This window comes from Delphinapterus leucas, chromosome 2, assembly GCF_059928025.1.
Source record: "Delphinapterus leucas isolate spDelLeu-1000000601 "Yukka" chromosome 2, BTC_Dleu_Yukka2, whole genome shotgun sequence".
Taxonomy (NCBI): domain Eukaryota; kingdom Metazoa; phylum Chordata; class Mammalia; order Artiodactyla; family Monodontidae; genus Delphinapterus; species Delphinapterus leucas.
In genome coordinates, this window is record NC_143130.1 from 117,895,046 (window position 1) to 117,922,837 (window position 27,792).

At 39.9% G+C, this 27,792-nt stretch overlaps 1 protein-coding gene across 3 annotated transcripts in view; it reads right to left on the reverse strand.

Annotated features, from left to right (window-relative positions):
• Positions 1–27,489, reverse strand: part of SNX6 (sorting nexin 6) — a 53,355-nt gene extending 25,866 nt beyond the window's left edge. The window contains exons 1-8 of one of the 3 annotated variants that reach the window (XM_089906043.1): positions 27,419–27,489; positions 27,218–27,265; positions 17,530–17,634; positions 16,575–16,685; positions 14,680–14,801; positions 12,602–12,725; positions 4,063–4,158; positions 1,581–1,686 (exon numbers count right to left, since the gene is read on the reverse strand). In XM_089906043.1, coding sequence (XP_089762169.1) covers positions 1,581–1,686; positions 4,063–4,158; positions 12,602–12,725; positions 14,680–14,801; positions 16,575–16,685; positions 17,530–17,634; positions 27,218–27,265; positions 27,419–27,424 — 718 coding nt within the window. In that variant the 5' untranslated portion in view covers positions 27,425–27,489. Of the gene's footprint in view, positions 1–1,580; positions 1,687–4,062; positions 4,159–12,601; positions 12,726–14,679; positions 14,802–16,574; positions 16,686–17,529; positions 17,635–24,100; positions 24,251–27,217; positions 27,266–27,418 lie in introns of those variants that run through there. The other 2 variants (XM_089906035.1, XM_022570735.2) reach the window with 2 other exon arrangements.
• Positions 27,490–27,792: the final 303 nt, after the last annotated feature.

A 27,792-nucleotide genomic window follows, 5' to 3' on the forward strand; every position in this document is an offset into this window, starting at 1 on the left:
ATGGCCAAAAGCCAGCAACAACCCAAATGTCCACCAACAGCTGAATGGATAAACAACTGTGGTATATCCATACAATGGAATACTACTCAGCAATAAAAAGAATGAACTATTGATACATACAACATGGATGAATCTCAAAATAATTTTGTTGAATTTCAAAGCCAGACCATAAAGAGTACATACTGTATGATTCCATTTATATACAACTCTAGAAAATGCAAGCTAATCTACAGACAGAAAGCAGATCAGCGGTGGCCTGGGGACAGGCGCAGGAGGGAGCGATTACAAAGGGCCACGAGGAAACTTTTGGTGGTGATGGATATGTTCATTATGTTGACTGTGGTGATGATATCATACATATGTCAAAACTTATCCAACTGTACACTTTGAACATTGCAGCTTATTGATATCAATTATATCTCAATATAAAGCTGTTAAAAAAACCCATTTTAATCTATCTTGTACTTTAAATAGATCTTTTACATACATAATTTTGATCATTAAGAAAATACTAGTTCAATGAATCACACAGATCTTCCAAATGTTGACACACTTCAGTATATAATATCAAAGATATCACACTAATATTATCATCAATTTCCTCAGATTAAGTCTTTAATTATTGAAAAGCAAGCTCATGGTGACTGATACAAGTTTTCCAAAATTCTAATTATTGCTGGAAAGCCTGACCTTTATCATTGTCAACAAACACTGTCAGCTGTTTTCCATGAAGTGTCAGGCCCATTTAATTAATTTTTAATAAAATGTCTACCAAATACTCAAGTTTCAATAATCACAGTTTGTCAGTTGTTCTTTCAAGTAAAAATGGTATTTTATGAAAAAAAGCAGCTAGTTCAGCTGCAACTCATTCACTAAAATGCTTTTCTAGAGAGAACCATCATACATCCATATGCAAAGTGCTTTATGCATACCTCCCATTTCATCACTCAGAATATTAAAAAAAGTATACTCAAGGGAGGAGACTTTCCACAAGTAATAAGTTTCACTGCTTCATCAAGGACATTCTTTTTTTTTTTTAATTTAAATTTAATTTTTATTTTATACTGGAGTATAGTTGATTTACAATATTGTGTTAGTTGCAAGTATACAGCAAAGTGATTAGTTACACATATACATGTATCCATTCTTTTTCAGATTCTTTTCCCCTGTAGGTTATTACAGAATACTGAATATAATAGTTCCCCTGTGCTATACCATCAAGGACATTCTTAAACGAAATTTTAAATTGCAAATGCGCTGTGGGAAAGAATACAAAGACTAGTAGTTTGGTGCCACTGCCGTGATTTGTGCTAAAGCACCAGCAGTTTATCCACCACAGCGTTTGCAACATCGGTGTAAATGTCAACATGGTGAAAAAGACAAAAAGCATCATAGTTTTATTATGAAAGTAGTTTTGACCTCACAGACTTGCTTAAAAGGGCCTTAGGATCAAAGCTTCAGAGACCACAGTTTGAGAACCACTGCCCTATATCAAGACTTTTACAAACTGTAAATAACATAATAACTTTATAAATATTCCATTAAACAATGTAAACTTTAGCCACAGAGAAAAACCTTACTTTTGTGGGATCTTGTCATTCTATCAGATTTAGCAGATGCATCCTTAACTCGGTTATGATATTCTAAAAGGAATGTTCGTTCATGCTCAAAGAAATCATCTACATCCTATGGGATCAAAAGAAAATATGAGTTTTTTTCACTTACTTGCTTTAGTCTAACACATAAATCACTTTGTTATCCTTATAATCATAAAAGATCATCAGTAAAACAGCATAGCTATCCTCTAATAATCAGACATTATATTGATTTCATCAACAAGTTCAGACTTTAAAAACATGTGTTTCTATCTATCAAGTAAGAAATCTTCTACAGTTTTGCAGCTGAAGGCTTAGAGCTCCCCATTGTGGTTGAGACTCACGTGTTGTACTCAAATGTGTTCCTACTTGTGCTCCGCCTCTACAATCCTGTTCTCCAACAGATATACTTCTGCCAGTGGGAGTGATCATTTGCTTTTGAGAAAAAAGGGAAAAAAGCCTGGCAGACAAGTGAAAATCTGTTTCTCTTGGTCTGTTATGCATTCTATGGGCCGTTCCTGAATGCTGTTCCTGAATCCCTTAGTCATTAGGGCCCTCTCTGACTGCTTTAGGGAACCTGGCCAAACTAGCTATCTGGGAGCAATTTTCATATTAAACACTGTTCTCAATCTTTTCTGGGACAAAACTAGAAATACTTTAAAAGTAAAAACTATTAACAGTACTTCCCTTTCTTCTAAAACAGCAATTGTTTATTGAAAAAGCACCAGCTGAAATGATGTAATTTGAGACTGACATCAACAGTACACAGAAGCAGAAGTTAGTACTGATAAAATGTCATTTAAAATCTGCTAATTCATGTGTACCAGTTTTCTTAAATGTAAAAATGGAGCTAAACTAACCTGCAGAGCTGTAGTGAAGATTAATGAAATGTGGGCTACCAAACACCACACTGTAAATGTTTAAAAAATGTCAGCTATTTACTTCAATAAAATTATCAAAATCATAATCAATATAGTGGTTTATACTTAATGTTAAGAAAACAATTCAGTGGGCTTCCCTGGTGGCGCAGTGGTTGAGAGTCCGCCTGCCGATGCAGGGGACATGGGTTCGTGCCCCAGTCCGGGAAGATCCCACATGCCGCGGAGCGGCTGAGCCCGTGAGCCATGGCCGCTGAGCCTGCGCGTCCGGAGCCTGTGCTCCGCAACGGGAGAGGCCACAACAGTGAGAGGCCCGCGTACCGGAAAAAAAAACAATTCAGGGACTTCCCCAGTGGTACAGTGGGTAAGACTTGGGGCCGGGGTTTGATCCCTGGTCAGGGATCTAGATCCCGCATGCATGCCGCAACTAAGAAGTCTGCATGCTGCAACTAAAGATCCCACATGCCACAGTGAAGATCCTGTGTGCTGCAACTAAGACCCAGCACAGCCTAAATAAATAAATAAGAAAAAAAAAAGAAAAAAGTTCAACATTAATTATAATTAATATCAAATGCTCTGTCTCTGCAAAATTAAAGTATAAATCAAACAGTACTTTACACCCAAGTTTTACTATAGATGTATTTATAAAAACAGGCAATGATGACAAAGCATTATTTATCTCTTATTAGTATTTACTTAATAATGTAATATAAACATTTTTCTCTTATATTTTAATGGTTAGAGTTTTCAGAAAAATCCATTTTTGTACCATTTTCAGAAATCATTAAGAAAATTTTAGGTGTTACCTTGGTAAATAATTAACTTTGTAAGTATATTCACACATATCATCTCATTCAATCTTTCTAACAATCCTGTGAGCTAGGTGGCATTACTGACCAAATTTTGAAAATGGGAAAACTGAGGTTCAGAGAAAGAAAGTGACTTTTTCCAAGGTCATGTAGCTACTATGAGACGAAACCAAAACCTCAACTGAGCTCTTCTAACTCCAAATCTGAAACCAGGTCTGCCCCTAACATTTGTAAGGCCAACTGGATAAGTGTACAAATGGAGGCAGACCCTCTGTGCCCCACCCTGTGACTCTGTAAGGCACCCAGAGAGACCTCACGTGCACGTGGCTGGATGTTCATTCCACCCTGCACACTGACCTTCTGCCCTGTGTCTTCCCTCTACTCCTTGACCACCTGTGGAGGACAGCCACCAGCAGCCCAGTCTACCCACTGGCAGATGAACTCAAGGAAAAAGCCCGTGCAGGACCTGAAAGAAGGCTTGGGATTTGGGCAAGGAAATACGGGATTCTAGATACCTGGAGAATGGTCTGGTTTGGAGGAAAGGGGCATGGGCTCTGGGTGGGCAAATCCACTTGGACCTGCAGACCTACTACCCCTTAGAGAAGGGAGCTCTTGAGGAACCCAGGGTGAGGGGCCCAGTTTCCCAGGCCTAAGAAGTCTACTATCCAAACTTCTCTTTTACTCTAATATAATCGTCCGCACATCTGAAATCTCAATCTATCTCCCTCTTAGAAGAAGTAAATTCTCAAACCAACACCTCTGTTAATTAAATAGTCTTACCTTTACTCCAGAAACAATTACTCCATCTGCTGATTTAACCATGTTTTTAAAGAAATCTTCAAGTTTCTCCTTTTTATTTTTCCCTCGCACACTCAACTGAAAGAAAGGTTAATTTAAGTTAGCATTTCTTTTAAGATTACAAATGAGAAGTTAATGCCTCCTTTATTCTCTGATATCAAAATGGCAATCTCAAAAGGACCCCGTTTTTAAACTTAATAAAGTGGCAATTTCATCACGTATATCAGTGATTTTCAAATTTAGGGACATTAAAGAGGAATCTGGCCTCACTCCCAAAGATTCAGGTTCAGCTGATCTACAATAAGGCCTAGCTTTCCCAAATTTTATAAGTATATTTGATAATTTTGTTGTAAGTAACCCTCTCATCATACTTGTTCAAACACTACTATATCATACAAAGTCAACTAAATATTAACTCAGGAAGGAGTTCCTTTGAACATGCAAAATTTACTGGAGTACAACATACCATCATATGATTCTGTAAAAGCTCTGAAAATACATTTTGAAAATTCTTCACTCCAAACCCATCCAAATATTATCTCCTCACCTGTTTTGGGGTCAGCAACTCATGATTCAAAGGACACAAAAGATGACTCTGCCTGGCATGAATGGTATATGTAAAGGCAAAGGTGAGAAGCAGCTAGCTCTTTGACTTTACTACTTGCTGCATCAGGGACCCCATGAAGGAACATCCATCTAATTTCCTTATCTACTGCCATGGCTTCAATGCCCACCTTTACGTAAGTGACTCACAAATCTCTCTCACTACCCCTAAGCTCTTTCCTGAAACTTAGATCCTAATTCCAATTGCCTACATCATATCCTTACACAGAGATTCTGCTAACCCCACATTAGAAAAATCTTTTTTTTTTTTTGCGGTATGCAGGCCTCTCACTGTTGTGGCCTCTCCCATTGCGGAGCACAGGCTCCGGACACGCAGGCTCAGCGGCCATGGCTCATGGGCCTAGCCGCTCCGCGGCATGTGGGATCTTCCCAGACCGGGGCACAAACCCGTGTCCCCTGCACCGGCAGGTGGACTCTCAACCACTGAGCCACCAGGGAAGCCCTAGAAAAATCTTAAAAGAGTACTCATTATAGTCTAATCTCCAAGTTTTCCCTCTTCCTGGTTCCCTATTCATGCACCGCCCCCCGCCCCATCCAACCAGTCTCTCAGATTCTCGTATGTTCCCTAAAGCCCAGTACCTTTCATTAAAAATCTTGAAGTAATCTACAATTTCTTTCTTTCTCTCACAGCTCAAATTCTACGAGCAAATTTCTGAAATGTGTCCCTTCCCACTCCCACTGTCCTGTAGAAGTCCTCATTATCTCTTGCCTAGACTGCTACATTGGACTACTAGTTAACATCCCTCATCTCCTCCATCCAATCCATTCTGCTGCTTGTGATAACTTTCCAACATCACACTTTGGAAACTTAATAAGTTTACAAAGTTTCATAATGTTCAGAGAATGAAGGCCAATCTCCTTAGCACGGTACTCAATACTTTGAAAAATCTGGTTCAACTTACCTTTCCACCTACCACTCTACCCCTAGAGAGCCTTATGTTCCAAACTGTTCTCAAAAGAAGCTCTGAGCTTTTAGGTTCCTCTGCATCTGAAATGATACCTCTTTCACCAAAAATTCTTTTTTCAAAAAAATTTTTGGCCATGCTGAACAGCTTGCGGGATCTTAGTTCCCTGACCAGGATCGAACCTGGGCCCCTGGCATTGGAAGCTCGGAGTCCTAATCACTGGACCACCAGGGAATTCCCCCACCAAAAATTCTATTCAGACTTTAACATTCAAATTAAAAGGCATCTCTTCATGTAACCCTTTCAAATTCCCAGTTAGAATTCTCTGCTCTATCTTAGGCCTCCCAAAGCACTCTAGGTTTTTTTCTTTTTTTTTTTTTTTTTACTGAATTTTTGATATTAATTATTTCACTAATTCACTCATTTAACAAACCATAATGCATGTATACTATAACCATGCACTGTTGCTGGGTGTTAGGAATATTAAGACGATTAAGAGGTGAGGTGGTCCCTATTCTTAAAGTAACTTATGGTGCAGAGGAGGACAGAGAGAAGTAAACATATAATTACATATAGTGTGAGGAGTATAGTGTTAAAGATATCCATGGGGCATTAGGGGAGCACCCAAGGAACTTAATACAGACTGAGGGGTTGAGAAAGATAAGACTGGAGGTTGAATGACCAGTCAGGGATTGCTTCGAAAACCCAGGCAAAGATTATGCAAGTCAGGACTAATCTTTAGGTCTAGTGATGGAAGGATGCAGACACATTCCTAATATAGTAAAATAAAACAGAGAGAACTTGGTGACTCCTGAATAGGCAGTAGGAATCCTGAGTAATTTTCACAGTGTAAGGGACTGGGAGGTAGTGACACCTTCTTTGAGATATATAGAGAATACAAAAGGAGGCATGAATGTAAAGAAGAGTGCAGCTGAGGGTAAAATGCCAAGGGGACTCAGGGGTGATACAGATTCCTTCCTCCCTCCCTCCCTCCCTTTCGCTGTGCCACACAGCTTGCGGGATCTTAGTTCCCCAACCAGGGATTGAACCCGTGCCCCCTGCAGTGGAAGCGTAGAGTCCTAACCACTGGACCTCCAGGGAGTTCCCATCGATTTCTAACTTAAGAGCATATTAGAGTAGATGGAGCCACAGGAGTAGATGATATGACTTAGAATTTACAGAATTAGAAGTCTAGAGGAACTTTTAGACTTCTAGAGAACTCAGTGAGGAACCGTGGAAGAATCAGATTTAAATGAATGGATATATGGAGGATAAAGCCCATGAAAGAGACTGTGAAGTAGCTTTAGAGTTAAGATGAAAACACATCAAGAGACATTCCCATAGATCCACAAGTACATGGGAGCCAGCATAGCTGGAAAGATATCTTAGTCAACATGCAAAAGCATGATGTATTTCACCACATTAATAGAATAAAGGACAAAAACTGCATGATCACCTCAACAGATGTATTTTTTCATTATAAAACCACTCAAAAAAGTAGGAATAGAAAAGAACTTCTTTAAGCTGACGAATGGCATCTATGAAAAAACCCACCGTTAACATCATACCTGACAGTGAAACAGTGAATGCTTTCTCCCTAAGATCAGGGACAAATCAAGGATGTCCGCTCTTGTCACTTCCATTTAATACTGTACTGGAGGTTCTAGTCAGGGCAGTTAGGCAAGCAAAGGAAAAAAAGGAATCGAGATTGGAAAGGAGAAAGTAAAAAAGAAAAGAAGCTATTAAATGAGTGTGGCCACCAAGGTGGTTGAAGGCTGCAGGGATGCAGGCGGCTCAGGGATTTGATTTCTGACTGGTGTCCCCCACTCTGTGAACAAGGCCACTATCTGATCAAGAATTACTGAAATCAGCTTTAAAGGAAAATGGGAGAGACCTGTCTAAAGTCATAACCTTGTTATAAGGAACAGAGCAGGCACTCTAGGTGAGATGAGAAAGACAAAAGGGCTACTGACAGGGTCAAAGTGCAGGAGAGGTCAAGGGTCTAGATGCAGCAGTGAGTCAAAGAACTACTATAAGGGGAACAGGGAAAAAGGGAGCTGTGAGGACAGAAGGCTATGTTTGGAGTCTATAATATTAGGGTTTAAGAACTCAGAGGTGGGGCTTCCCTGGTGGCACAGTGGTTAAGAATCCACCTGCTAATGCAGGGGACACAGGTTCGAGCCCTGGTCTGGGAAGATCCCACATGCCGCGGAGCAAATAAGCCCGAGCGCCACAACTACTGAGCCTGTGCTCTAGAGGCCGCGAGCCACAACTGCTAAGCCCATGTGCCTAGAGCCCGTGCTCCACAACAAGAGAAGCCACCACAATGAGAAGCCCACGCACTGCAACGAACAGTAGCCCCAGCTTGCCGCAACTAGAGAAAGCTTGCGTGCAGCAAGGAAGACCCAATTCAGCCCAAAATAAACAAATAAATTTATTTAAAAAAAAGAAAAAGAAAAAAAGAACTCAGAGGTGAGACAAGGTCCTGGGTGTGGTCACTGATGTGGCAGGAAGAAACGAATGAAGATTAGGGTGTTGAATAGGTAAGATATTCAATCTACTGCTAAGCAGACTAAAGCTATAGGTACTGGAAACAGAAGGGGCAGAGCTACATAAGGAAAGCAATACTACAGGCAATCATTCCTTATAGCAGTGACCATTTCTCATAAGACTAAATGCTGGAACAAGATTTTCTAGGCCTTCCAAATGCCCCACAGCCTTTTCAGACTTCAAGACACTTTCACTCTATTTCAACAGCTCATCAGTCCCATGACCCTCTGAAGCTCAGATAGTAGAACAGCACAGATTTCTTTTCCAGCACCACTGAACAGAGAAAAGATCTGAGAAACAGCATTAGAGACAAGGTTGAGAAAAACCTTTTAATTTTGGGCCTATGATCTTCTACAACCTGTTAACATACTTGTTATTAATTAATTAAAAAATATTTGCAAAACACTTTCCAGTCCATCTTTCTAGGCTTTCTCCAAAACAACCATTTGCTGATATTAAAAGGGTTACTAAAATGCATCATCATCATCATCTCTATCAAGCACATATTAATTTGTAAGGAAAAGGGACTTCCCTGGTGGTCTAGAGGTTAAGACTCCGTGCTCCCAATGCAGGGCGCCCGGGTTCGACCCCGGTCAGGGAACTAGATCCCGCATGCATGTCACAACTAGAGAGTTCACATGCCGCAACTAAGAGGCCACATGCCACAACTAAAAAGATCCCATGTGCCACAACTAAGACCTGGTGCAACCATAAACAAACAAACAAACAAAAACAACAACAAATATATTAAAAAAAACTGTAAGGAAAAAAATAAATCTACCTTGGTGGGAAAAAAATTATGAAATCCTAGGATTTATGAAAGCTATTTATAAAGGTGAACTAAACACTTAATAATCTTTCACTTATTATTTTAACAAATATTAATTTTACATCTTAATGGTCAGGCACAATTCTAAAATAGTGAGGATACAATGGTGAAAAATTCAAGTCTTACTCCCAGAGAGCTTACTTTTTAGTAGGGGGAGATAGATAATGGATATATAAAACAAATTTTTTAAATACAGATATAGGGACTTCCCTGGTGGTGCAGTGGTTAAGACTCGCCTGCCGATGCAGGTGACATGGGTTTGAGCCCTGGTCTAAGAAGATCCCACATGCCACGGAGCAACTAAGCCCGTGCACCTCAACTACTGAGTGTGTGCTCTAGAGCCCGCAAGCCACAACTACTGAGCCTGCACTCTAGAGTCTGTGAGCCACAACTACTGAAGCCCACACGCCTAGAGCCCGTGCTCCGCAACAAGAGAAGCCACTGCAATGAGAGGCCGACGCGCTGCAATGAAGAGTAGCTCCTGCTCTCCACAACTGGAGAAAAGCATGCACACTGCAATGAAGACCCAACACAGCCAAAAAAAAATTAAATAAGTAAATAAATACAGATATATAATTTCAGATAGTACCAAGGGCTGTGGCAATAGGATAGAGTACTTGGAGCCTGAGTACTAAGGTGGCCTTGTGCTGGTACCACCATGCCTCACTTTACACCTATGTTGCTCTACCAAATTATTGTTAAGGTTTTAGCCCAGGCCATAATAAAGGCCAGCATCAACAAATTCATAAAGGTAAAAAAGTGATGACAGCATTCTATCATGTGTTTGTTAGCAACCCTATTCATGAATCATTTTTAGACTCTCATAATTCACAATATAGCCAGCATTCTTTACAATTCCTAGTTATTAAGTGACCACAGGCCAGTACCACATACTACACTTATGCTTGTGAGAGTACTCATGCTAAAGTGCTACATTTTGAGTTATACATTCATACCCTTTTAAAAGTTTTCTCTACTGCTAGACTTAGGACGTTTTATTGCCACAGCTACTAAAACCAAACCAAGAGGGAAAATCTGTATACACAAAATTCTTTGATCTTGATGTTGACTTGTAACCAAACAAACCACTATGTTTACATTTGTTTTCTACTAAAATAATGAGTTAATCTTGTCATCCAAATATAGATCCCAAGATCTATATCACCCGTCCACTGAAAAGTTTTTCCAGCACCACAAATGAAGAAACTTTCAAAGTTCAACCACCTCAAATCTCTTTTTGCATTATAACAGAGTTTTCAGGCCGGGAGGGAGGGAGGAAAATTAGGAGCAATCAGCACTGAAGAAGGCAGGTTAAACAGATCAAGAGTCAATGATTAACCCAAAAGTAGTATTGAATTCTTTACCTCAAGTACTTCTCTGGAATTCTCCATAAGGCTTCAGAAGCCTCCAAACTCAAATTTAAGAACATTAATAAATTTAGTAACCTCTATTTCGTTTTTTAAAAATAATTTTTAAAAAATTTTCCTTTCTTTTTTTCTTTTTTCTTTTTTTTGTGGTACGCGGGCCTCTCACTGTTGTGGCCTCTCCCGTTGCGGAGCACAGGCTCCAGACGCGCAGGCTCAGCGGCCATGGCTCACGGGCCCAGCCGCTCTGTGGCATATGGGATCTTCCTGGACCGGGACACGAACCCGTGTCCCCTGCATTGGCAGGTGGACTCTCAACCACTGCGCCACCAGGGAAGCCCCATTTATTTATTTTTGACTGCGTTGGGTCTTCACTGCTGTGCGCAGGCTTTCTCTAGTTGTAGCGAGTGGGGGCTACTCTTCGTTGTGCTGTGAGGGCTTCTCATGGTGGTGGCCTCTCTTGTGGAGCATGGGCTGTAGGTGCGCGGGCTTCAGTAGTTGTGGTGTGCGGGCTCAGTAGTTGTGGCTTGCGGGCTCTAGAGTGTGGGCTCTAGAGCACAGGCTCAGTAGTTGTGGCACATGGGCTTAGTTGCTCCACAGCATGTGTGATCTTCCCGGACCAGGGCTCGAACCCGTGTTCCCTGCATTGGCAGGAGGATTCTCAACCACTGAGCAACCAGGGAAGCCCTATTTCTTTTCTTTTTTTTTTAATATTTATTTATTTATTTTTGGCTCTGTGCAGGCTTCCTCTAGTTGCAGTGAGCGGGGGCTACTCTTTGTTTCAGTGTGCGGGCTTCTCATTACGGTGGCTTGTCTTGTTGAGGAGCACGGGCTCTAGGCGCATGGGCTTCAGTCGTTGTGGCATGTGGGCTTCAGCAGTTGTGGCAGGCAGGCTTCAGGAGTTGTGGCTTGTGGGCTTTGGAGCACAGGCTCAGTAGTTGTGGCTCACGGGCTTAGTTGCTCCGCGGCATGTGGGATCTTCCCAGACCAGGGCTCGAACCCATGTCCCCTGCGTTGGCAGGCAGATTCTTAATCACTGTGCAACCAGGGTAGCCCAATAACCCTATTTCTTAAGAAGTTCACAATTCAGGATGAAAATCAATATTCCAGTAATAACATAATATACCATCATCTAAAAAATTAATCCACTCAAGTTCTACTGAAACAGTGCATTATCACTGAAAAAGAATCATTTTTTTTTGCATCAAATAAGTTTTATGTATATATATTTTTTTCTAGAGACTCAGGGTTTACAGATGAGTAAAACCAGCAAATTGATATAACTAATTATTTATACCAACAAATAATATTTACACACCAGAATAAAGAAATCAGATTTATATAATGCAACAGCATAAAAACACTGTTCTACAACTAATAACTTAAGATGACTGATCAAGATCTAAGCCCTTTGAACACATCAGTGAGAGTCTGAATTTGCCCAGCATCTCAGCTTCACCTAGAGATGTGAGGGACTTAGGGATGGCATTCTGCTCCAGACGATAATAGCATCACATTTTGTGTTGAATCTAAAAGACTCTTTTCTGAGATGAGGAACCCAGCAGGGATTTTTCTCACTTGACTGGGAGGTGAGGTGTCAAAGTCAAATGCTCTTAATTCCAGCCCCGCCCCGGGCTCCGCCATGTTGGGTCTTGTGGGTCATGTGGCCGTTGCCCTCGCCTCTGGGGCCTTTCAGGGACTCAGCCCTTCAGCGCCGCTACCCCAAGCCCAGCTCATACTGGGAGCCGCTCCAGCCTGCCAGAGACAATGCCGCTTAAACATCTCCCTCGCCAAAGGCAGGCGCCGCCACTGGGCACACTGTCATGGTCATTGGTGTAGTGGTGGATGTCCAATTTGATGAGGGACTGCCACCCATCCTAAATGCCCTGGAAGTGCAAGGCAGGGAGACCAGGCTGGTTTTGAAGTTGGCCCAACATTTGGGTGAGAGCACAGCAAGGACCACTGCCATGGATGGTAGAGAAGGCTTGGTTAGAGGCCAGAAGTCCTGGATTCTGGTGCACCAGTCAAAATTCCTGTTGGCCCTGAGACCTTGGGCAGAATCATGAATGTCATTGGAGAATATATTGATGAGGGAGGTCCCATGAAAAAGAGTCATTTTAAACTGCTTGAAAAATAAGAACATTTTATAAAATGTTTTTATAAGGCCTTAAGCCTTTTCTAACAACTCCCTACTCTTTCCAGTGATGCTTTAAAAATAAACCTTGATCACTACTTTGATCAATACTCACATCTTGATTATATTCCAGGAAGACATGGAAATTTAAATCTTTCCTCAAAATAGGATGTGCTGCCACACGACACAGGAACACTTCATGCATTGCAACGGTCTTCTTGAATATTGCCAAATACTCACTAGAAACAATACACAAAATTAAAGGTAAAATACTGCAGAAAAACATCTGCAACAATTTTTTCAGCAAATACTCTTTGAATTATTCTAAACGCAAAATTAGAGATACAAAGATATAATCCATGTAAACAAAGCTTTTAGTTGAACTGTTAATGAAATATTCAATATATAAAACCCAGCTCTGAAAAGGCTTCATGCTAGTTAATAGTATTTATTACATTTAAATGTTAATATTTTTAGGTTTTATGAACCTTTCTTCCTATGCAGGTTGATGTTAAAGGTAACTATAGGGGTTTTTGTTTTTAGCTTCAGAGAAAGTATACTACAAATTATACTGTACAACTTTAATAATTCAATTTCTAGATAATTACTGCTTTTGAACACCTTCATAAAAAAAAATCAGAAACCAAACCTCAGTATCACTAATCATATTTTCAACATTAATAACTATTTTCATCTAATGACCCAAGCACACAAGAAAGAAACACACCATGGAGAGACTAATTTTTGCCATTACAATTGAAGAACTGTGTTTAAAATATTTTACTATCATCAGTGAATCACAGTGATCATATAGTAATACATGTCAGTTTCGAAAAAACACTCAAGGAAAAGGCCCAATATTCTTGCTTCAACTACGTGCAAGGAGGATAAGTTTTACATACCAGCAAACCAGCAGGACCAATGTTGGGAGAAGTTTGATCTCTGTGAGGGTAGTCATTCAGTGAAGACAAAAAAGAAGGATGCAGAGGATGGAGGTAGCAGGAGAATAAACCCAAGGTTCTCTGTTATCCAACCCCTAACCAGACCACAAAAGAATCATGATCAGGGCCACTGGAAAACCACTGATTCTTTCAAAATTAATGTGCTCTGCTAATTTCCAGCTTTCAGCCTTATAAACTATAGAATTATATATCTGTCTGCTATCAGACTACTGCTTGCACTCAGTATGGACAGAATTCTTAAAATATCTGTCACTTACACTTTAACAAAGAAGACCTACTTTGTTAATTTATCTTGTCAAGAGTTTAGCATCTGAAGGAGTCTAGTAGCACTGTGAAAATATGCTTAAAAACTGAAATTCAGTGCAAGAAGAGAAAAGGAAATGCACAAAAGGGAGAAATGACCAGAAAAAGAGTGATGAACGTGATGATAATGCAAGGAACGTTATTTCCTTGTATAACTCTCAAAATACAGAAAAACAATATATAGCAAATCCAAAATTATTTTGAATGTTTAATAAAAGAGGAAAAACTATTTTCAGCAAATATGCTAAAAATGAAATAGAAATTATCTCAATTTTTTCCAAGGATTTAATATGTCTAGTATATATGAAACTAATAATCACTTAATAAAAAACATTAAAAAACTATTCTCTATTCTCTCTCTGCTCCTATTCTTTTCCCTTCAGCCAGAAGCCACAGGCAGAGAAAAGAGGAGGGGGAAAATTACACACACACACACACACACACACACACACACACACACACACACACTTTTTGAAAAAGAAAGCAGAATATATTCAGAGTTGCTCAGTGCACACTGCTATGAGAAACAGAAGTCTTGGTAGTATGCACTTGTCAAAAAAAGAGAACCAGGTGAGTAGTGACTAAGGCCTTGTAAATAACAAATGAAAAGATTTACACTGTGCTTTAAAAAAGTCATTATTTCCCTTTCTACTATTTTTTATAAACTTTTGGATCCCCTGTTTTCAATTTTCAGAGTTTATTTAAAAATGTAATTTAAAGAATTTTAAAGTGCAGACAATTATTCTATAATTTTCCTGTAGGCTCTGATCATGACCGTTAACACTGGTTGTATGGCTTAAACCTGTATCTTCCAGAAAGGGTCAATGTGGTGAAATGATTGAAAGGATGGGATATCACAGAGCAAAAAAACAAAAACAAAACAAAAAAGGCACTAAAATAAGCACAATTAACAAGAAAAATCACATACGCTTCCAGCTCCTGTTTCATCTTTGTGAATTCTTCCTTTGTCATAGACCCTTCTCCTTCTCCAAGTTTCTGTAGTTTTTCCCTTGAGGCATCAAAATCAGGTCTTGGTGGTGCTGGAGGGATCTGTAATGGAACCAAATCACTAGTTTTTTGACCGCACTGCACGGCATGCGGGATCTTACTTCCCTGACCAGGGATCAAACCCATGCCCCCTGCAGTGGAAGCACGGAGTCTTAACCACTGGGCTGCCAGGGAAGTCCCCCAAATCACTAGTTTTAAAGACTTTAATTTCTTGCAGCAATTGTACTGCTGCCACCATAAAAGACTATTGTCTGAGAGAGCTAAAGTCATCCTGAATGAACTGGATACCAGGAATATCCCGATTAAGGTTAGAGAATTTGATTAAGTCTAGAAATTAAGATCCTTGAGATCCTTTACACCAAGGAAGAAACAAGAGCAGAGTACTATTTTCTGGTGTTAGAACAGTACCAGAACTTTAGTCTGCAGATTCTAGATGTGGCAACCTAGAGTCCTCAAATGTCTATGTGCATTAAGCTTTGAGTACACACTAAATAAATGTGTAGCAAATATGTATACTATTTTTCAAAAGTATGTAAATGGTATGATTAGAGTGTACCAGAGGCAGAAAGCACTGACTTAACAACAAGAGAACAAGATACAGACTAATGACTAATCTCATCTTATTCACCCACAGTAAGTGGGTAAGTAAGCACTACCTTAAATAAAAATATAAGATCTAGAAGAGACATATTACTCAAGGGAAGGATATAAGAAAAACCTTATTGTAGGAGGAAGAGCCTACAAGTAAGAACTGTTAAGGGGAAATGATGGAAAGCAAACAGAGCAAGTAAGAGGAAGAAAAGGTTAAGTAGCGGAAAGTTAAAATAACAATGACTTGAAGAAAAGGAGTACACCAAGAAAAGCAATAGGGAAGGAAGCATCAAATACAGATCAGCACACATTCATTGATGCCCGCACACAGCATCTACTATGTGCCAAGCATGATACTGAACAACTGGCATATAAAGATAAATAAGACATGGTCTTGATCTTTGATGAGTGTTTAGTCTATGGGAGAAAAAAGTAATAAGAAAATGTCATCACACAAGAAGATGAGGGAAAAAAAGGAAATAGGAGGAGCTTCCAGGCTGCTAAACACATCGACATGCTGGGAAAATGGAAGGTGGTACGACATCCTGGAAAGGTCATGAAAGTTATCTGTCAACCCCCCACTCCAATACCTCATCCTATGCATCTCTTCTTCCATTTGGCTGTTCCTGAGTTGTATCCTTTATATAAACTGTTAATTAACCAAAAAGAAAAAAAGAAAAAGAAAAAGTACTGCCAGTTGTCCACCAAACTCAACTTGTAGAAAGAAAAAAAAAGCAAATGATTGAGAAGGAGGGGCCACAAGGATAAAGGTGGAATCAGGTGAGCTCAGGATGATTTCAAGGAAATCAAATGAAACTAAACTTCAGAAATCTGACTGTGGTCAACAGCTGAGGCACAACACCCAGTGCATATTTATATTCGATAATCTCTTAAGGAGCCCTCCAACTCTAAGCATCTGTCTACCTAAGGGTTCAAGGCCAGTATGGTTTGTAATACCCCCTTAGCTACGCCCTAGGAAAAGCCCATTTCTATTCTAATAAACAGTAGGAATTTAAGTTTAAATGAGGGGGAATAACGTATCCATATCCCCACACTCCCAAACAAGACAACTCAGGATAAAAGTGGTAGTCAATTACATTTTGTAGCTGGCAATTTAAAAAAACTGCCTCAGTTCACTACAAGTGCAAAAGAAGATTTCAACACATAATAAAGTATCTAAAAAGCTCCTAGAAAATGGGATTAAAATGGAACCTCAACACTTACAATGTAACCTGCATAGTCTTCATTTTCAACGAAGGAATCGTGAAGCCAGATAAATTCCTCATGTTGTCGAACAACTGAAAACTCGTTTTGTTTAAAATTTGGCAATGAACTCTGCAAAGAAAGAGATTCTCTCAAATAAAAATCGAAGTTACACTAAAAACACTTTTAACATTTTATACCTTATTTTTTAAAATTAGTCTTTTATGAAAGATTCTCAGTGCTTTTACACTCTATTATGAAAACCCTGAGACACCCAGACAAAATTATCCTGGGATCTTTGAGAAAATAAGCTGACAGCCTCTTATTATATTGTATTTCTACCATTACAAAGTTATCCTATAAATATAACAAACTCAACTATTCAAACAAAGAAAAATAGATCACAATCTGAAAATGTGCCTGAGAACTGAAATCTAAAAAGAAAATAGTCTGTTAAAACAGTAATTTAGGGCTTCCCTGGTGGCGCAGTGGTTGAGAGTCCGCCTGCCGATGCAGAGGACACGGGTTCATGCCCCGGTCCGGGAAGATCCCACATGCCATGGAGCGGCTGGGCCCGTGAGCCATGGCCGCTGAGCCTGCACGTCCAGAGCCTGTGCTCCTCAACGGGAGAGGCCACAACAGTGAGAAGCCCGCGTACCACAAAAAAAAAACACAAAACAACAACAACAGTAATTTAACTGAAGGAATGTACCGAAATTGAAAATAACAAGAATGGTAAAAGATATTAAAGTCTAGAGAAAATTAAATTGGTACTATGTCTAAGTTCTATGATTCTCAAATGTTAATCTTTAAAAAGTACACTTCCCTAAAACGTTTTGTTAAAATAACAGCAGTGAATTATAAACTAAAATAGAATTTCTAATTATGTTCAAAACCAAAATTCTAGTCAATATATTATTATATATGTAACATTAGCACAATAACTAAAATAACAGAAGCACAAAATCCCATTTACCTTTGTGTGAACAGTGAATTTTACTTTATCTCTCTCACTAAGAGCATCAGAAATGTCCACCTGCAGAGCAGCATCACTTTGAAGATCTACATTTATTGCTTTAAGCTAGAAAAAGAAAATAATAACTCAATGAAAATTCTGTAGGCTTTTACACAATTTAATTCTTCTCCCAGACAATAAGACAATGCAAAAACGAAACTAAAGAATCTGAAATCTAAAAAGTACTCAAGTTCATTTACTCTATATATCTATATCTGTACCTATCTATCTATCTATCTATCTATTTGGGGGGAGATGCTTTGGGTATGTTATTATCTTAACCAATTTTCATTCTACACCATGCAACTCTACTTTGCTTTGTATGAGTCAATGTGCTAAACATTATTACAGTTTCACCCAAAAAGTAAACTATTTTCCAAGAAGATGGTCCTTTAAAAGTTCAAGTGTTCTAAAATATATCTACCTTTAAGAACAAGAAAAATAATAAAAAGAATACTGGCCAATCATTTAAACTCTATTGCTTATTTTAATTCAGGAATATACAATAAAACTATTAATGATAATTAAATATATTACATATATGTATTATGTATATGTAAAATGCTAAAAAAAGATAACATATAATACTCAATAATTAACTCCTGTGATATGAATTAAATTTTACTCTACAGTATTCTTTAACTCTTCTAAATTAAATTTTACTCTATACACCCATTTCTATTTACCCATTTATGAGAAAACTTCTCCACATATAATTCTAATCATAATTCTACTTATAATTCTTAAATTTCACCCATTTTTCTTCCCCTTTAAACAAATAAACATTCTAACATCTTTGGGTAATTTGGAGATTTACAAAAGAAGCAAACACACTAAAAGATAAAGTCTCAGCCAGCTGCAAAGATATGAAATATTTAAAGTGTAACTAAGTAGCTTGCTTCAAATACTCTAGTTGTAAAAGCCAGGACTGACTTTGGAATCTTACCTAGTCATTAGTTTTTCAAATTTCAATTACAATGTAAATGGAAAAAATGCTGGAAGCAAAATTGTTTATTCTATGATCTCAATTATATTAAAAAAATGCAAAAATGGTTCTGAAGAACCTAGGGGCAGGACAGGAATAAAGACACAGACATAGAGACTGGACTTGAGGACACGGGGAGGGGGAAGGGTAAGCTGGGACGAAGTGAGAGAGTGGCATGGACTTATATGCACTACCAAATGTAAAATAGATAGCTAGTGGGAAGCAGCCGCATAGCACAGGGAGATCAGCTCATGCTTTGTGACCACCTAGAGGGGTGGGATAGGGAGGGTGCGAGGGAGACGAAAAGAGGGAGGAGATATGGGGATACATGTATACGTATAGCTGATTCACTTTGATGTAAAGCAGAAACTAACACACCATTGTAAAGCAATTATACTCTAATAAAGATGTTAAAAAATGCATACATAAAAGGCTTATAGGAAATACAACAAAATGTGAGTTGCAGTGGATTTGCTTCTTTGTATATTCTTTTATTCTCCCAACTTTCCACAATATGCATGTATTACTTTTATAAATAGGAAAAAAATAAGCCTTTAAGAAATCTTGTGATTTATTAAAAGATGAATTTTGTGAAGTTTTCCATTAAATAGGGTTGTTTATTAGTAATGAAAGTAACATACTATTTCATTTTTGCTCTTTTGGTTCTGTACTGACTAGACATGTTTTTAAAAAATAAATACCATTATATACAATCTAACTTAAGAGTCACAGAAGAAATTAATCACTATTTAAATTGCATGGCCTTTAATGAAAACTTTAATAAGTTTATATTAAAATAAATTTCAATCAGTAATCATATTTTTAAAATACTATAAACTTACATAAAAATATTTTATAATGTTTAAAAAATTGCTATTGTACTCAATGCTACATGTAGCCCACTGTCTGATAAAAGAAATGAACTTAAAGGTTGTTTTGAATTACAAAGGAGTATTCTTTTTCATTTTCCAACTATCTTCATTGCTTCTGAAGTATTGGAAACATTAGAGAGTACTTTGTTCTTTGGTTTTCTTGCTTTTATTTAGTCTTACGTCTTCAAACTGTCCTTCCTACCTGTTCTCTAACCCCTTACCTTAATTCTAATTTAAGAAATCTGTTTCCTTATTTCTCTTTACTCACATTCAGGCCACTCTTAAGATGTTTATTGTGGTGGGATGAATTACAGCTCCCCAAAAGACATCCATATCCAAATCCCTGTGAATGTTACCTTATATGGTAAAAAAGGTGGGGAGATTATCCTGGATTATCCAGGTGGGTCCTAAATACAATTACATGTATCTTTATAAGAAGGAGGCAGAGGGAAATTTGACACAGACAAAAGAAGAGAAGGCAACTTAACTACGGAGGCAGAGATTAGAGTGGTAAAGCCACAAGCCAAGGATTGCAGGCAGCCACGAGAAAGCTGGAAGAGATAAGTAACTAATTCTTCGCTAGAGCCTCAGGGAGCATGGCCCTGCCAACACCTTGATCTCAGCTCAGTGATAGTGATTTCAGACTTCGGGCCTGCAGAACTGTGAGAGAATAAATTCTGTTGTGTTAACCCGTCAGGTTTGCAGTAATTCGTTATAGCAGCCACAGGAAACTCATAAATTTATCATATGGTTTTTGGAATAATAACCTTAGCAATTCTCCATTTCTTATTTTCACTGCCTAGTCTAGGATTTTTCAGACACAACTCATAAGACTCAACCTGGATGCTTGTTAAAAAATACAGAATCCCACACCCTATCCCAGACGTATCAAAACAGAATCTTCAGAATGAGCCTTAAAAACTGTACTTGGGAACACCGGCCTAGATTTTCCAGGTTGTCTTTGTCTTTACATTCTGTCAAAACTTCATCTCAAATGCTAATATTTTCTTTTCAATGATTATTTTTGCCAGATTTCATATCTCTAAGTATATTTTAATTTTCAGGTTTATTTTTTTTTTTAACCGTTGCGCCATCAATTTGGAAACACACCTTTCAGGATTTCTACATATGAAGGGCTGTTATTTTTTCTTCCAATTAAAGATTATTTTAAATTATTAAAATATTTCTCTGTCTTCCATTTCGTTATCCTTTTATACCAAATACACTGTTCCCCTTTTTTTGCTTTGTTTTGTCTGATAGTAAAACACCTGGGTTTTTAAAATTGTAACTTATCAATAAAAAATATTCCTGTATTATACATTTACCACTTTTGGTCTTGTCCTTTATTTTTTAGGTATAGTTTACATATAATGAGCTGCAGATTTTAAGTATATAGTTTGAAGAGTTTAAACAAATATGTAGGTTACACCCCTGTAATCATCACCATAATTAAGATATGGAACATTTCCATCAGCCCCAGAAGCTCCCTCCTTTGCTTTTATTCCTCTACTTCTTACTTTCTAACTCTTTGATAAATTCTCTCTTGTATGCCTTATTAAAGCATATTAAAGCACTGGAAAATATGTCTTCCAATCAGTTGTGCCTTAGATTTAATAAAATATCATATTGTAAATTTAGTGTGTGGGTTTTTCTTTTTGTTTTTGTTCTTTTGGTCATGACGCACGGCTTGCAGGATCTTAGTTCCCCAACCGGGGTGGAACCCAGGCCCCCTGCAGTGGAATCACGGAGTCCTAACCACTGGACAGCAGGGAATTCCTGTAAATTTAGTGTTAATTACATAAAATGTACACAGATTTTCCAGGTGGATTTTCTTCTTTGTTTACAGAAAAGTCAGTCATTTTAGACAGTTTTCGTTAAGGGGAAGAGTCAAAGCAAACAACTTGTGATCATCAACATTTAATTAACTGTGCAAGTAGTGAGGTCAGTTTGAGGAAATTCTAACTGGACTATATTCACCAGTTTAATCCTTATCTGGGCCAATAAACTTTGTACTTCCTTTTGTCAAAGACTGACTAGGTTAAACACTTGTGTCATGGTCAAGAGAAAGCCCAGGCAGAGAAAATGATTAAGCAAAACACACTATCCTTAGAAAAATAATCTAAAGACACTGCCCTACTGCTGATAGATTAATTCTTCACATATAATTACTTAGTAAAGAGGACATTCACTATTAGTTTACTACACTGATGTGTTTACATGTTAAAGTATCAACCTTATGACACTCCTAAAAACGTAACTGTTAATCTTTTGCCAGAAAAGTACATGTACAGAGATGGATGGATGGATGGAGGAGGAAGGAAGAAGGAAAATAATTGATTATTGCAACAGCCTCCCAACTGGTCTCTTGCTTCTGCCTCTTTCCCTCTTCAATCTATACTCCTTATAGGGCCACTGGAACCATCCCACTAAACTAGAAATCACTCCTCTGCTCAAAACCTAAGGGGTTCCCACTTAGAGAAAAGCCTAATCCTTACAGTGCCCCCCCAGGCCCTATTCTTCTGGCTCACTGCAGCCCTGAAAGAAAGGCGCGAACCGTAACAGGGCTGAGAAACTATTTCTAGGGAATTACAGTATAATCAGTGAAAAAACCCATGAAGCAGACAGAAATTCTGTTAAGTTCACTAACTCAGGCCAAAATTTAAATCTATTTTACTCCTAGTCCAGTTATGATTTAAAAAAAATTTTTATTGAAGTAGTTGATTTACAACCAGTTATGATTTTGGAAGTCCTGTAATAAATTATTTCCATTATGATATTCTGTATACTCAGCAGTCAAATCAACGGTTGATTATACATATACTTTCTGGAAACTAGATTCCCTTTCATCCATCATACTAGGAATAACAAAACATTACTAGAGTCGCATGATGTCACTCCAATGCCTTTCTTGCTGGTCTTGTCAACTCCCACTGCTCTTTTGCCGTACTTGGCTTGCAAATTCCCACATGTAGGATCAATTCAATCATCAACTTTCTTTGCTTTTTTGAGCTGAGTGTGGCAAAAGTCACAACTGTCTGTGCTTGTCCACTACAAACTATTGCTCTCCCAACTGCATTAGACTCTTAAAACCATTCCACAGTCCAGGGCCAATCTGCTCAGCTCCCCTTCTGATTCCCTGAGCAACCACTCCAAAGCTTTACTATCTCAACCCTCGATTGCATTTCCGCCCTATGCTCAACAAGTGACCCTGTCTCCCACACCCCCAAAAAATAAACACTAGCAGCTGTTTTCCCTCAGACCCATCAATAAGCCTTTCTATAAATAGATCTGTACTCACCATCTCCTCTGCATTCTCAGAAGGAGTGGTGTCCCATGGAGAGCAGAGCTCTCCGGCTACCTGAGCAGGTAATCTGCCTGTTTGCTCTAGAACCTGCTTGTACACTGCTCTTCTAGTCAAGTTAGCCCTGGTCTCACAACACCTCCACACAGTGAGGACCTAATTTCCAAATCCAATACTTTGCAGTCTTCTTGATTTCTCTTCGGTATTTTGCCTCAATGATCATTCTGACCATGTCCTTAAAATTCTCTCAACTTCTGGGGACTCTTTTCATTTTCTCCCCACTCATCTCAGCCCCATCAGTTAGTCCATTTCTTCTCCTTGGCCTGTGAATGCTGTTTCCCGCTGGGTACTATCTAGCGTTGGCAAACTTGGCCATTCTTGACTAATAACTCTGAAATTTATACCTTCAACTCACACCTCTTATTCTAAGTTCCCAATCATAATTTCAAGTTACTAACTAGACATATCCACCTGGATGTATTTACTTATTAAACTGAGTGCCTTCAACGTGCCAACCACTGTCAGATGTGCTTGCGATAGAGCAATGAAAGGACACAATCTTCACCCTTTCAGATCTTACTTTCTAGTTTGGCAGGGAAGGGATTAGACACTTCACAGGCACTTCAAATCCAACATACCTGAAAACCAAAACTTATTATCTACCTTCTAACTCTGCTATTCTCTCGTATATTCCTCATCTCCTTCTCTTCTGTCTAGCACATGTATTTATTCAGCCACTATGCCCTGTGCATTCTATCTCCTAAATATCTCTCTGCTATGTCCCCTCCTTCATCCCTTCTTCCACTGCCTTAGTTCTACCTTTAACATTTCTCATCTGGACTGCCGCAAAAGCCTGGTAACAGGTTTCTCTGCCTTCTGCAAGGAAGAAGCAATCCACCTTCCACATCGGAGTCATCTACAATGCTATTTTCATCTGGGCATATGTCCTTCCTAGCTGGTGATCCCTCAGGACTTCCCACATTATGCACTTTATCTGTATTACCCATAATCTACTCCTGCTTCCAGTAAGAAAAAGTGCTCCAGGTGGAACCTAATGACCTACCTACATGTTATCCTCTCTGCTGGCAAGCCTTCCCCATCCCTGGGAGCCTACACAATCAACATTTAAGGCTTAGCTCCTGTAGGCAACAGCACAGTGGTTAACAGCCCAGTACCTATAGCTAGACTCCCTGAGTTTGAATACAGCTCATACCGGCTGTATGAACCAGGGCAAGTTATTTAATCTCTCTGAACCTCACTTTTCCTTTCCAAAGTAGGAATAATAGTAGCAGTTACTTCACAGGGATGTGAGAATTGAGTTGATGTGTGGAAAGTCCCTAGTATGCAGCAAACACTTCATCAGTGTGTAGTTACCATTACGTCTTCACTCTCCTTTGTGCTCCCACGGTGGGCACTTCACCGGTAAGCTCCTCACTACACTGCCATGGCCCCAGGGCAGGAACTTTCTCTTCTTCCTCTGCCAACATTCATCTTATCCTTTGCCAACGAAGTCTATGTCACGTTTTTATCGGAAATAACTATCAATAAATGTGGAATATGTTCAAGCTAAATGCTGAGTAGGTACAAAAGAAAATGCAAACATCTGGGTCAAGTCTTAAAAGGTAAGTCAAATTTCATGTGAAAAAAAAGGTGAGGGAAAAAAAAACCACAACACTGAGAAGCATGCATAAAGCAGACATTAAAGTGCAGAGGTGGTTGGGCAATGACAAGTAGACTAGAATATGCCTATTGTGTGTGTGTGTGTGTGTGTGTGTGTGTGTGTGTGTATGGGGCAGGGGCATCTTGAGAAATGAAGTCAGCCAGAAAGGGTTATGAACGGTGTTCAATGCTAGCATAAGGAGTTTGGACCTTACTGCAAAAAGAACTGGGTCCCCATAAGTCCTCGTGACTATTGGTGCCATATGATCTAATCATTTCAGTTAGGTAACTACCAGTCATGTGCAGTCTGGACTGGAAAGTAGAGAGCCTGGAGACAGACCAATGACAGATACTGCTACAGTCCAGGCAAGAGATAGAGGGAACTTAACTGCGGCCATATAAATGAAAGATGGGCTAACAACATTTCTGAGGTGAAATTATCTGGCCTCAGTGACTGTTCTGGTATGGGGATGAAGGTTATGATTCAGAAGCTTCTTGCATGAAGGACTACAAATGATGACATTAATGAAGATAAGGAATAAGAGGGAGGAGCAAGGCTAGGAGTCCAGGAGAGGTGCACTTCCTCCACCTGAAGTAATTCTGAAAACAATAAACATATTATTTAGAATTCAAATCAAATGCTAAGAGAATTACGCCATCATGCTGGCATGTACTGCTCTATTTAACAAGCACATCAGAGCAAAATGTGTCCAGTTCAAAGGGCTCATTTGTTTAGTAAATAATATGTTACTGTCCTCCCTTTGGGAAAGAAAAAAATACCCTACTATGCAGAGGTGTAACCGAAGAGATCAAAAAGTGGCCAATAATTTTCAATATTGTGTATTCTTAAAGTCTGCTTTTTAAGTTTCTTACAAAACAGTATATTCTTAAGGCTGTAAGACTCTCTTCTGTTCCAAATATCATAATGAAAATTTAATCCTGCTTAAAAATGTATTTAAAAATGCTGCCTTTAATTGTGCTTACTTACTGCTTTGAATGAAATGCTTGCACTATTATTTTTGAATCTGTGATGTCCCCCCTACAATTTGTATCAAATATGTACTGCATGCTTTTTCTCTATCAAGACTTTCTTAAAAGGCTGAACAAGACAATCTAAACTAAAAGTGCAATTCCTAAAAGTTCTAATCTATTTATGGCAATCTATTTCTATCAGGACAAACACAATATAAGGAAATTTAAACAGGCCTGAAATTTCTGTTCCTGAAATGAGGAAATAGCAGGATAACTTTGTGCAGCCATAACAGACTTCAGTGTACAATGGAATCTTCTTGCTTGTTAACAAAGTACTTATCTGTCCTCCCTACCTCAAGAGATTGATTTACTAGAGGGTGGGCCCAGAAACTTTTGACTTTAGTTTTTCAAACACCCCAGGTGATTCTGATGCAAGTGTTTCAAGGCGACTTTGAGAAATATGTGCGCTGGCTTTGATGTCAGCAACATGGTTTAAAGTCCACCTCTCTCACTCACTGGCTGTGTGACTTCAGACTACTTACTTAGTTTCTCTGAGGTTCAGGTTTCTCATCTGTAAATGGGGGATACTAAAAGCTTCACAAGGATGATAAGAGGATATAATGAAACAATGCTTATACAGTGCTAACACAGTGCCCAGATATGACTATTACTATGATTCACCTACCCCAGAAGATACATATACACATTCATACACATGCACTTTGTCTTAAAATTCATTAGAACCTAAAATTTTAAGAAATAACCAGAAATCCTACATGATGCTTTCATGCTAACCAGTAATTCTAAATGATGCTTTTCTGTAAACTGAGAAATTTATTAATTCATCGTTTATAAAAATATGCAGCACCTTCTGCATCTTTCTTACCATTTTAAAACTTTATAAAGGTCATCAGTTAATACTAACTACCTTATCTCTTATTTAAAAAAACCAGGAATAACATCCTATAAGAATATTTTATCACCTGCCCCAAATCGACTAACAGACGTGTCTCTCACATTGTCTAAGATAAATAAGTAAAAGCAAAACGGAAAACTAAAGTGCAAACTGTTAAATGTGAAGGAACCATGGAACGTTGCTGAGCTGCAATCATCATGTATCAGTATTTTTCAAGTGCTCACTTGTACAAGGCACTATACAGATTACTACCCTTCGGCCAAGGTAAATGGGGGTAGAGCGTGGGAGGGAGGAATCACAGCCCTGAAGGCCCTTTCTGAACTGAAATGCACTGCCTCAAATCACCACCAAGGGATCTCTGCAAAAGATGTATTTTTTTGGACATTAGGAAAAGTAAAGGTACTGTGGACTACCAGCACTTTACAAAATCTGATAGGATACTGGAGAAGAGTTTAGATTCGGCGACTGTAAAATCCCGTGCAAAAGGGTAATTTAGAACAACCCCGTACTGTAATGTTTTAGAGGAAAAGAAGGGTGGGCAAGGGCGGGTTCGAGAGGTCCCCCCAAGGGGAAATTGAAGGTGCCGGCAGGAAGGTCTGACAATGGGTTTTCATAGTCCCCAACGTGGTGGCGGCGGGTGTCCAGCTCCGGCCTCCACCTCCGCTTCCCTACCTGCAGCCGGACCGGGCGGGGAAGGAGGTCCACAGAAGAGTCGGAGCCGCGGCGGGGGCCAAGAGCGGCCGCGGGTCCCCGGGAAATCAGAACCGAACGGCCCCAAGGGAGGAAGGGCTGCAGGAGGGCGGGGCGCGGTGCGGCGAGGAAATCGAAAGGAGGCCGGAGGAGAGGGGGTGCCGCGCGACCGGAGACACCCATCTCCCGTACCACACCCCTGGACCAAGGCGGGGGAGGGAGGGTCCCGCTAGCCAGAAGGAGGCAGAACTTACTCCGCGGTCCTCCTCCGAGAGGAAGTCGGGGCCGTCGTCCAGGCCTTCCTGCGAGGTCGGCGGGGCCCGCCGCGCCGGGGAAAGGATGGAGTGGGGGGGACATAAGGGGAGACATTAGTGTCAGGCCGGCGCGGCCCCCGCACCCGCCCCGCGCCCGCCGCCCCCACCGCGCGCCCGGGGCTCGGCGCGGCGGACACCCACCATCATGGCTGCTCCGAGGCGAGGGCTGGCGCAGGCGCGCACCGCACCGCGGGCCGGAGGGAGCCGGCGGCGGCCGGCAAGCGGGGCGGGGCCGGCGGCGGGGCCTCGGAGCAGCCCCGCCCCGCCCGCCCCGACGGGGCCGGGGTCCGAGAGCGCGGAAGAAGGAAGGAAGTGCCCTCCGCCCAAGGTCGAACCACCCTTGGCCGAGTGGGCCCGAAGGCCCAGGCTCACGTGTCTGGAGACTGCTCGCGGCTGGGCGGCTCTGATCGCAGAAGGGCCGAAGGCCACCCGGGGAGCTGTCCAGTTCCCGTTCTCTGAGGGCTGCGGCGAAAAACCAAGCAAGCGCCCTCCAGAAGCCACAGTAAATCATCTAG